Source organism: Mya arenaria, chromosome 11 (genome assembly GCF_026914265.1).
Source record: "Mya arenaria isolate MELC-2E11 chromosome 11, ASM2691426v1".
Taxonomy (NCBI): domain Eukaryota; kingdom Metazoa; phylum Mollusca; class Bivalvia; order Myida; family Myidae; genus Mya; species Mya arenaria.
The window spans coordinates 27,249,335-27,261,576 of NC_069132.1; the positions used below are offsets into that span (position 1 = coordinate 27,249,335).

Genomic DNA, 12,242 nt, shown 5'->3' on the forward strand with positions numbered 1-12,242 from the left:
ATGAGATGGAACTGAGATATTATTTCGCTGCCACTTTATGCTTAGCCGCGTGAATGCGATTGTAAGTCGTGACCACGTGTGAAATAACATAAGATCATACACTGAAATCAAAAGATGCTCTGTATATTTTATGCTTATACTCGGCGATATATTTCTATTTTAATTCATTTTTCAAAATATCCACTTTTGGAATACCCAGTTGTGTCCCGGCTATACTTGGGACGCCCCTCTCGCACAGTTTTAATCGCTGATGACATAGTCTGTCGTTCCTATTTCGGTTTGGCAAGAAATCGTTTTCAAAGATTTTCAAAGCTTATTATTTTCTTGTGCTTCAGTGCAACCAATTTATATTTTTCAAGTATCAATACTATAAATAATGAATTCATGCATTTATGTTCATAATAATAACAGTTTGGTTAACAAGAAACATGCGGTGTTTGTGTTTTTTCAAGACATGGTTTGTTGGACGCGACATGACCAGGACTAGGTGAATTTGTCGAAGATTTTCAATTAATACATTAGATAATGAAACCATATGCTTTTATTAATTTACAAACTATAAACCTACGATTGGACAAATTGTTGCATGATGGATACCTAGCAGCTTGCCAATTTATTCTTGGTATCAAGTTCTAACTATTTGGAGAAGAGACAAATTCCGCAAAATTTGAGTCCATTTATTAAAATGAGTCGCCTTTTCAAGACGTAATTCTTGTTAGACTAGTTACATGTCCACATTCAACTGATAAACAAAACAAGAATTTGTATATTTATTATAGTTTAGTCAATATCACTCATATAAGAATATGTTAAACATGTAAACAAAACTTAGCATTTATACAATGATGTATCTTAAATAAATATCTTTATAAAAACATTATTTATAGCATTTATCAACTAATCTTTAACAACCTGCAGGTTAATGTTCAACACTGTTTTTAAATAACTATGCATTCAGAGTCAGCTTCAGTATATAGTATGTAGGAGCCTCAATTCAGAGAGAGAGAGAGAGAGAGAGAGAGAGAGAGAGAGAGAGGGTGGGGGGGGATCCTGACAGCAACAGGTCAATATTAGCACATTTAGCTATAAGACAGTGTTATGAACGTAATCACTTCACAATATTGTATTATCGTTACACAATGCGTCGACAAGCTCGTCACTGGGGCTCTACGTCACATGGAGAGGCACTCAGGTCGACGATGTGAACAGCTGCACTGTTACGCTGTAAGGAAAAAAAGTGTAATGATAAAAAACAATCACACTCACATGGATTTGTTGATTATCAAAATCAACGTATGTTCTCAGAATTAATATTGTTATCGTATAGTAAATTAAGTTATTGAAATACCATAAATATTTTTGATTTCTTTAAAAAAATTAAGCGCTATTTTTTATACTGTTTAAATGTCTATTTAAATGTTGTTATTAATCACTTTATTAAGTGTACCTACGATGAATGGTGTGTATTTATTGCATGTGGTATTTAAGTAGGTGATGTTGGCGAAGCTAGTATCGTTGGTGACGGGGGTAGCCACGCTCAATAGCAATTTATCGTTGTCGCTCAGGTTACGTAACATGCTCTTCGACAGCAGGGGGAAGTGCTTCTAAAATATGAAATAAGGTAATGTTTAATAACGCAATCATATTTTATAAATATACAAAACGACTAATGCTACAAGGATGCTAAGTTTACTTGAGTCTTACTGTTTAATTATATTATTTCGTAACTTTGTAAAAACTGTTTTAAATCATAACAGCAAGGGCTTAAATTTTCGTTTATGTTATGTCTAAGTTTTACTTTCAAAACAACCGAATATGTTTTATTCGTTATTACGATTCTGTCTTTATTATGTTTCGTTAACCGTTTAAGCATTATCATATGCCTACCTTTAGTGATTCGCCAAAGGACCTACTGCGCGAATGCTTTCCCTTCTTTGTGTTGCATTGCACGTTGGTGGCACGATTTAACTGTTTAAGAAGTTTCTTCGCAGGCTGGACACGGGCAATCGGTTGAGCCAGGGCGGTCTGTGTTTCCTCGACGAATGTGTATTCCTCGGGTGACTTTCTCTCCGCGAACGTGTTGACAGTTTTCATGGCGCTCGAGCTGCCGTTCTGGATTAAACAACGTTGGTGGTTTACATCATTTATTACATCTGCTCTTTCAACAACTTTATTTTGGTGTATGTTTTAGAGTATTGTTCTACGCTAATACATTTACTTTTAACCATTTGATATTCAATGTATACTATTGGGTGATATTTTTAAACATGACCTGATTCATACTGTTCCTAGAAGTTTCTCAATTTTAACAAAAATATGCTTAATCTGACAGTTGAACCCAATTTTAAATATAAACATCACATGGTAATCAACAGGGTGAATCATTATTCTCACCTTAGCCTTCTTCTCGTTGCAGGCCTGTGCAGTGAGCAGCTCCATGCTCGGGTCTTCCATCTCCTGCCAGAAATTCGCTACGTCGGCTGCAATCTCACAAGGGACTTTGAAGATTGACTCCATATTCTCGATCATCAGTGTGACGACTTTGCTCAGGGTTCCAGAGACGCTTTGGAGGCCCTCAGCGGAAAGCTTTCGGGGACAGATGAGGCTGGGCGCAAATACGACACCGAGGGATGTGGCGGCCATTTTGTTCTCCGGACAGCGTGTGGTTCGGCTCAACAGCTTGAAGAGGGTCTCGAGGAAGGCTGCGTTCTCCCGGGGCAGCATCAACATCAGTAGCTGAAGGGACTTGACCTGCTTCTCTAGTGCGTGCTTCTTCTCTCGCGCCGTAAGACACAACTTGCTCATGTCTGAATGGAAAAAAACAGAAGGGTTATTAACATTGAAATCTTTAGATTATATGCATGTATCTTTAGTATTCTTATGATTATCTTTTTTGTAGATCATGTTCATGAAAACGAATCTATTTATGAATATCTGAATAATCACATCCTCATTAAATAGGCTTTCTTTCTAACATAAACACTATCTAGCTAATCATTACTGCTACTTAATTTACTTTAACAAAAAAAACTTGTTTATTCTACTTCACCCCTCTCCCCCCCCCCCCTCTCTCTCTCTCTCTCTCTCTCTCTCTCTCGCTCTCCCTCTCTCCTTTTCTACATTCTGTTTCTATTTTTACATTAAACTGCACGTACCAGCTATCTTGATGTGAGATTCGTAGTGTTTGTGAGTGAGGAGAGGGTCGGGCAGCTCAGATAGGATCTGCTTGAGGACGGTGGCCACGTCGTGAGGCGAGAACGTTTTGTCGTCCAGGTGGAAGTCCCCGGTACCCCCAAGGACCAACTCCTTGAGAAGCCTCTGTCGCGACACGTTGCCGGTCTTGCGGAAGATGCCCTCGGTCTCGATGAATTCTGGTCGAGAGAGATAGTCTACAAGCTTGCACATGGCAAACACTAGGTTCTTTGACAACGGGGCCAGGGTAGCGCTACGCTCTGCAAGGAGAAATGGCTGTTAGGAATACTGGATTGTTATCTCACAATTCAACTCTCATACAACAAGACGCATGGTTTAGGAGCTATCTCAATTAAAGATTGTAGCGGGAATAACTGTTATTTTTTATTTAAGTATGATCATTCAATGTACTCAATTGTCTCCTTTATCACTTTTGATTAAGACGATTATCAAGAAGCAAGAGCACCCCGAGCATTTCTTTTCTAGATTTTCGGTAATTTCCTCTGATTGATATGGAGATGTTATTGCTCGTGGTATAACCATCAAGGACATTGTTTAAAACGGTGTATCACATGCTAAAAATAATTCTGGTCACATTTTAATTGGCCCAACTTTAACCAAACATTTGTTTAAATTTCTCTTAACACAATTTATTAGCATATGTTACTTGAACATTTGTCGATGTTTGAACATGATTTCAATATGCTTATTTTGAACATGTATTTCATAGGCGTCAACAAAATATCCGTCAGTTTTTCCTGAATGCTATGAACTGTGTTGTACCAGTTATGATAGTTGCCTCTTACCAATACACTACGTATCTCTAGTTATTACCTTTCTTCTTGGAGAATAGTGTGGTGGCCTTCTTCTTGTTGGCGTTAAGGTCGGTGACTGGCTTTCGGACGATCTTGTCGAGCTTGTTGTCGTCCATCTCGAGAAGGATGGATAGGTGTGCATTGCAGAACGTCGTCAGCTTCTCCGGCATAGTGTCACGGAGACGCACTACCTCGCGATCTCCCGCGGTCGACACGGTTCCTCGGGACACCCCCTTACATTCGCACAGGTCATTGGCTGAAATGAGATTATACGTCTTAAACAATGATTTAAGTGCCATTGAAATTTTAATGCTGCAATTATTATCTAATACATTCTCAGTTGATCATATAGCTCAAAATTCTAAACCCAAATGATAAAATACGTTCTTAGACAACTTTTTTTCACAAACTTGCAGAACTATCAGGGCAATACAGAACATATAATAATAGAATTAATACTTATAATACTAATAATATTTATAATTTTAATAATACTTATAATACTAAAACTAGTAATAATAATAATAATAATAATAATAATAATAATAATAATAATAATAACAATGATTATGCGAATAACGTAATAATAATAATAATAATAATAATAATAATAATAATAACAACAACAGTGATTATGCGAATAACTATTATTAAGTACTTACAGATCGACATGGCCTTCAGGTTGCACTTTTTGATTAGATACTTTTGCTTCATTCTTGTGAACTTATCAGAAGAAGATGAGCTCTTATTAGGTGTACACACCATTCTGAACTAGGTTCAGTGTAAATTAGTACGTAAAGTAGAATTAAGCGAAGTCTGTCACTCAGATGATTTATTTAACTCAAACCTAACACTTGCAAAGCAGCTTTAGAAACTTCACACCTCTAACAATCAAACAAGCACTATACCAAGTAACTTTAGCAATATGACATGTATTATTGAAGAGCATTTGTTATCAGCTGGTTTAGTAAAAATGATTGTTTCTTTAAGACTAAAGTAAACTAGAAAACCAAGGAGTTTATATACAATCAAAAATCATTAAATACCAATTGATAGACAAACAGGAAAAGGACACACTTTTGCCAAGTCAATTAATAAAAACAATAGACTTAAGTGCCAAAACTTAATTTACAATGATGGTTATTAACACCAGGTAGGTTAACTACAAAAGTGTTGCCGTTTGCCTGTTTAACTGTATGTGTGAGAGCCTGATGCCAATTAAGACGAGGCTAAACAATAGACAGGTTGTCTCTCGTCTAGACTAGACTATTATGCAATTAAAATAAATTTACAATCACTTAAAACAAATGTCTAAAACTGAATATTTCATATTGTGATATAATAAAATTGTATTCTGCTGGTATTTAATTATGCGATCCTCAATAATTCAAATATGACTTTTAGACACATAAATAAAACTTCATGTTAGAAACATGTTTAATCAATTTTAATCCAAGAATTCAATAATTCGAACTCGTATTTTTAATTAAGGTTCTATATGTACATGATGAAATGATTGAACATAACATTGCATTCTATGTTTTTTATCAACGACTTATGGGTTTGTTTTCAAACTGCCGTTAATCATCTTTATTAGGGACGGGGTAGTGTTATGCATGTTTAAATGTAGTCCTTCGATTTAGTAAGTCCAGAGAACAAGATAGTATGTGAGAGGAATGAAGTTGCTACCAAGTCATGCTAAGTCGCGAGAAAGTGATTGTAAGTCATGGCCACGTGCGAAATAAACACAAGTGTATTGTGCATATATGTTCTTCATACCCACTATTTGGAATAGCCCCTTGCGTACCCGCTACACTTGTGACGCCCCTCTCGCTCAGTTTTAATTGCCAATGACGAAGACTGTCGTTCCTACCCCGGTTTGTCGAGAAGTAGTTCTCCAATATATTTTTTTAGTTTTTTCTTGTGTTTCATTGCAGACAATTTATATACATTTAATAATGAATTTGGATTAATGCGTACATGTTTCTATTAATAACAGTTTTTACACGAACTCTCTTTAAATTGAACAGGGCACAAATGCATTCACCAAATTACACTGTTCGGAAGTATTAGCAAATCAAATGTGGAATAGCATTGGATTAAAAACATTTTCCAAGTTAAAGAGTTTGTTTTTAAGATAGATGTTTGCATACCTTTTTTATTTCCAAGCAATCTGTATACAAACATATGCAATCTATTCTTTAAAAAAACAATGACCCAAATTATTTTCCCAAATGATACAAAGGAACCAGTATGTGAAATTACACTCTTACTCCCAAATAAGATGTACCACAATTAATACAAAAAGTATGAATACATATCGAAACAATTGATTCTTATAAAGGATACCGAGTTTATTTCGAAGGAAAGGTGCAGAAAACACAGTATTTCTACCTTATGAGACAATAGTAGATTGACTAAATATTTTAGCCCTCACCAATCATTTAATATGTTATGCGTTTTCAGCTATTAAATACACGGTTACAATATTGTTATCAGTAACTAATATTTTCCAAAAATACATTATTTTTTAATTAGTTAAAGATTTATCACTCAAAATTTATGTTTGTTATACATGTGTATGTATTGATTTTGAATAAGATTGTCTCTTGTAAGTAAGTTTCCTTGTACCAGTTATTTCATTTAATAGCGGAAATGAGATTTTGGTTACAATTCAGTTGATTTGAGAAAGCTGCGCTTATTGTTTTCTTTAAAAAAAATACTGCTGAGTGCGCACGCCTCTGTGAATTGTATTCGGATTCCATAAGAAATCAAGCAGACATAAATGACAATAATAAACATGACTTCCATTTACATTTTTTGCACAACTACTTGTTATTTATACAGAAATGTTCTCGTGGGAGAGGTCCCGAACTTCTCTTAGCATGTTCAGAGTTCTCCGACCCTTCGACCCCTAGTTTCAAATCCGGGAACCGCAACTCAGGTAACGACGGTTCGGCGGTGTTATTTTTAAAGCGAAACCTGACAACATTGTAATAAATGAAATAATATAAATTAAAAGCCAAATTGAACAGCTTAAACTGCTAGTATACCAGTTTCGTAGATCGTTCAAACTCGAATACCTTAATAAATTAACCAAAATAATAGGTTTTAACTTTTGGTCAAACAATTTTAGTGTTACGTAACCACTGAAATTGGCCATATATTCGTTCAATGTATATATGCTTAACATCATTATCGTCTCCTTGTAACGCTTGGACATCCTGAATGACAAGAAAACTAGTGATGACAGCAGAGTTTGAATTGCTTGGACTTGTCTGATAAAATACAGAAACTCACCGTCCTATATGCGGTACATTGAGTGGTGAGATCTTTGAAGGCAGGCATAGTAAATTAGACTGTTCGGAAAGAGGTTTGCTATGCGGAGGTATCAAGTGAGATAGACCAGAACTTTTAGGCTTGAATGACTGAGCTTCAGTCGGATAACCAGCCATGTTAGATGGCAAATGAGGAGCAGTTTCACTCGGGTTTGTGTTTTTTTGTGGTTTGGTGGACGCGAAATCACGAGGCCTACGCGAATTTGGCGAGGGTGTTCAGTTAGGTAATGAAACCATGTGCTTTGATGAATTAATAATATATAATCCTATGATTGGTCAACTTGTTGCAGGATAGATACCTAGCAGCTGGTCAATTCTTGGTATCCAGTTCTATTAATTTGGAAAAGATACATATTCAGCAATATTTGAGTCCAATACGTTACTTTTTCAAGACGTTATGGTCAAGGATTCTTGTTTGACTATTTACAGTTCTTATTCAAACTGATCAACAAAACAACCATTTGTATATTTCTATATGTATTATGGTCAATATCACTTATATACAAATATATCAAAAATGTAAAAGTACTTAGCATTTGTACCATAATGAAGTATCTTTAATAAGTATCTATATAAAAACATCATTTATAGCACTTTTTACTAATCTTTAACAACCTGCAAGTCAATGTTAAACTCTGTTTGAAAATGACTATGCATTCAGAGTCAGCTTCAGTACATGTATGTAGGAGCCTTAATTCATAATTCATGTGTTATATAAAAACATAAAGTTACAAAAGCACACACAAGGAGCAGGATCAATGAGAGAGAGAGAGAGAGAGAGAGAATACATAGTTCAAGTAAGAAATAGGCTCATTTCTAGAAACCATCGTCTTTACATTTATAAGTGCTTCATTTCACGACGGGTTCTAAGTACATGTAGCACATTTTAACAGTATTAATACACAAACTGAAAAACTCTTTACAACAATGAATTAGTCTTAATATTTCTCGAATCCTGACTGCCATTAACAGGTCAATATGAGCACATTTTAGCAATAAGGCAGTGAAATTAACGCTATCACTTAACAATATAGTGTTGTCGTAACACACTGTGCGAGGGAGCGGATCTCTGCGTTGAAATGCTCGTCACTGGTGCCCCACGTTATATGAAGACACACCCAGGTCGACTATGTGGACAGCTGGACTGCGAAGCTGCAATGAGATGGTAAATAGTTTATTTACTTTATTTACACCAGTCACACTCACATAAATTGTTGATTATCACAATCAAAGTATGAACTCCACCTCTCAATTAATCTTTTTATCGTATAATTAATTTGTTTTTGAAATGTTAATAATATTTTACTTTAGAGCTAATTTTGTTATAACGTTTCAATGACCACTTTAATGTATTTGATCACTTTTACTGTCAAGTGTACTCACCAGGAAGGGTGTGTTTTTATTGCATGGGGTATTTAAGTAGGAGATGTTGGCGAAGCTAGTATCGTTGATGACGGGGGTAGCCACGCTCAACAGCAATTCATCGTTGTCGCTCACGTTATGTAACTTTCCGTACGACAGCAGGGGGAAGTGCTTCTAGAAGAAGAAATAAGGAAATGTTTAATAACGCAAACATATTTTTTTGCAAAAATACAAAACACCTAATGATATACATATGTTAAGATTACTAGAGGCTTTCTGTACAATAATATTATTTCGTAACTTTATTCCATCTGTTTAAATCAAAACAGCCAAAACGTAAATTTTGTTTTCTCTACATATTACTTTCACAGACCTCATGCATGCTTTTATCCGTTTTAATGATTCATTCATTTTTATGTTTCGGTAACAATTTAATCAAAAGCAGGTGCTTACCTTTAGTGATTCGCCGAAGGACCTACTGCGCATATGCTTTCCCTTCTTGGTACTGCATTGCACGTTGGTGGCACGGTTTAACGGTTTAAGGAGTTTCTTTGCAGACTGGACACGGGCAATCAGCTGAGCCAGGGCGGTCTTTGTGTCCTGGACGCATGTGTACTCCTAGAGTGTCTTTCTCTCTGCGAACGTGTGGACGGTGTTCATGGCGCTCGAGCTGCCGTTCTGGAATATACAACATTGGTGGTTTACATCATTAATCACATCTGCCCTTTCAACAACTTTATTTTGGTGCATGTTTTAGAGAATTGTTCAACGCATTTACTTTTAGCCATTTAATATTCAAGGTATACTATTGGGTGATATTTTTCAACATGACCTGATTCATACTGTTCCTAGAAGTTTCCAAAATTTAACAAAAATATGCTAAATCTGACAGTTGAACCTCATTTTGAATATGATCACATGGTTATCAACAGGGTGAATTATTATTCTCACCTTAGCCTTCTGTATATTAGTGCGGTCCTTTTCGTTGCAGGCCTGAGCGGTGAGCAGCTCCATGCTCGGGTTTTCCATCTCCTGCCAGAAATTCGCTACGTCGGCTACAATCTCACAAGGGACTTTGAAGATTGACTCCATATTCTCGATAATCAGTGTGACGACTTTGCTCAGGGTTCCAGAGACGCTTTGGAGGCCCTCAGCGGAAAGCTTTCGGGGACAGATGAGGCTGTGCGCGAATACGACACCGAGGGATGTGGCGGCCATCTTGTTCTCCGGACAGCGTGCGGTTCGGCTCAACAGCTTGAAGAGGGTCTCGAGGAAGGCTGCGTTCTCCCGGGGCAGCATCAATATCAATAGCTGAAAGGACTTGACCTGCTTCTCTAGTGTGTGCTTCTTCTCTCGTTCCGACAGACACAACTTGCTCATGTCTGAAATGGAGAAAAACATAAGGGTCTGTTAAAATTGGATGTTTTATATTATAATCATGTGAATGTATGTATTGTCTCAATTTGAATTCTTTTTTTTTCTATATCATGCTCATTAAAAAGTGAAGCTAATCATGATCTAAAAAATCACGTAAAAATCACCTCTTTAATAGGTTTTCCTTTTAACGTAAACACTATCTAGCTAAACAATACTGCTACCTTATTTCCTTCAACATAGAAAGGGGCAATTCGCATATTATTAATGTTATCGACTTGTGTGTTCTCTCTCTCTCTCTCTCTCTCTCTCTCTCTCTCTCACTCTCTCTCTCTCTCTCTCTCTCTCTCCATTCTGTTTCTATTTTGTCTTTAAACTATACATACCAGCTATCTTGATGTGAGCCTCGTAATGTTTGTGAGTGAGGAGAGGGTCGGAAAGCTCAGATAGGATCTGCTTGAGGACGGTGGCCACGTCGTGAGGCGAGAACGTTTTGTCGTCCAGGTGGAAGTCCCCGGTACCCCCAAGGACCAACTCCTTGAGAAGCCTCTGTCGCGACACGTTGCCAGTCTTGCGGAAGATGCCCTCGGTCTCGATGCTCTCTGGTCGAGAGAGATAGTCCACAAGATTGCACATGGCAAACACTAGGTTCTTCGACAACGGGGCCAGGGTAGCGCTACGCTCTGCAAGGCGAAAGTGGCGGTTATGAATACTGGATTGTTATCTCACAATTCAACTATCATACAACAAGACGCATGGTTTAGAAACTAAAGAATGTCGACTCAAGATTGTGGCGGGCATTATGTTAAATCAACTATTTATGTTTGTTAAACTATAACCATTCATTGTATTCAAGTGTCTTCTTTATCACTTTCAGTTAAGACCAATTTATGGAGCAATAGCGTTTCTTTTATAGATTCTTGGTTATTTCCTTTGATTGATATAAAGTTGTCATTAACACACATCCAAGCTCAAGAACTTATGTTGGTGTTTGTACATGATTTCAATATGCTCATTTTGAACATGTATTTCATAGGCGTCAACAAATAATCCGTCAGTTTTTCCCGAATGCTAGAAACTGAGTAGTATCAATTATGATAGTCTCCTCTTACCAATACACAAACTACATCTAGTAATTACCTTTCTTCTTGGAGAATAGTGTGGTGGCCTTCTTCTTGCAGAACGCCGCCAGCTTATCCGGTATGGCGTCACGGAGACGCCCTACCCCGCGCTCTACCGCGGTCGGTCCGTTACCTCGGGACACACCCTCAGTCTCGCACAGGTCATTGGCTGAAATGAGAGTTTACGTCTTAACCCAGGGGCAGCTTCGACGTAAGTGAGGGTGTAACTTAGGGGCGTAACTTTAGACTTGCTTCCGTCCACCACAACCGAAATTGATTTGGTTTTGGCAGGGGGGTATTCCCAAAAAACAATTTCTAGTCCGAAACGGTGCATTTCCGGCGTATTTGTTTACATTTTGTCTCCTATATTGAAATAAAAAGTAAATTTGGACGGTTTAAGTGGAGGGGCGCCGGGTGCCCCCCCCCCCCCCCCCGGATCCGCTATTGTAAACAATGATTTTAAGGTCATTAACATTTCAGTGCTGCATGTATTTTCCCATACATTCTCAGTTAATCATAAAACACAAAGGTTTAAACCCAAATGCTAAAATACGTTGTTAAACAACTTCGTCCATAAACTTATGTCTGACCTATCGGGGCAACACAGAACATAAGTTACTTAATGTGCAGAAAAAGAATAATAATAATAATAATAATAATAATAATAATAATAATAATAATAATATAATAGTAATAAAAATAAAAATAATAATAATAATAATAATAATAATAACAGTGATTATGCGAATAACTATTATTAAATACTTACAGATCGACATAGCATTCAGGTTTACTGCAAGCAAGTTGCTCTTTTTTATTAGATACTTTTCCTTCATTCTTGTGAACTTATCAGAAGCAGTTGAACACTTATTAGGTGTACACACCATCCTGAACTAGGTTCAGTGTAAATTTGTACGTAAGGTAGAATAAGGCGAAGTATGTCACTCAGTTGATTTATTTTACTCAAACCCAACACTTGCAAAGCAGCTTTAGAAACTTCACACCTCCAACAATCAAACAAGCACTATAACAAGTAACTT

General features: G+C 36.8%; 1 protein-coding gene and 1 pseudogene across 1 annotated transcript; both read right to left on the reverse strand.

Moving 5' to 3' along the window:
* Positions 1-1,156: 1,156 nt before the first annotated feature.
* LOC128208450 (rho GTPase-activating protein 19-like) lies at positions 1,157-4,772 on the reverse strand. Its single transcript, XM_052912012.1, has 7 exons — positions 4,670-4,772; positions 4,027-4,263; positions 3,156-3,452; positions 2,395-2,807; positions 1,888-2,112; positions 1,452-1,604; positions 1,157-1,222 (listed from the first exon to the last, which is right to left on the reverse strand). The coding sequence occupies exons 1-7, from the start codon at positions 4,770-4,772 to the stop codon at positions 1,157-1,159; spliced, it is 1,494 nt and encodes a 497-aa protein (XP_052767972.1).
* A 3,659-nt stretch (positions 4,773-8,431) lies between these two features.
* LOC128208451 (rho GTPase-activating protein 19-like) lies at positions 8,432-11,981 on the reverse strand (annotated as a pseudogene).
* Between the last annotated feature and the right edge of the window lie 261 nt (positions 11,982-12,242).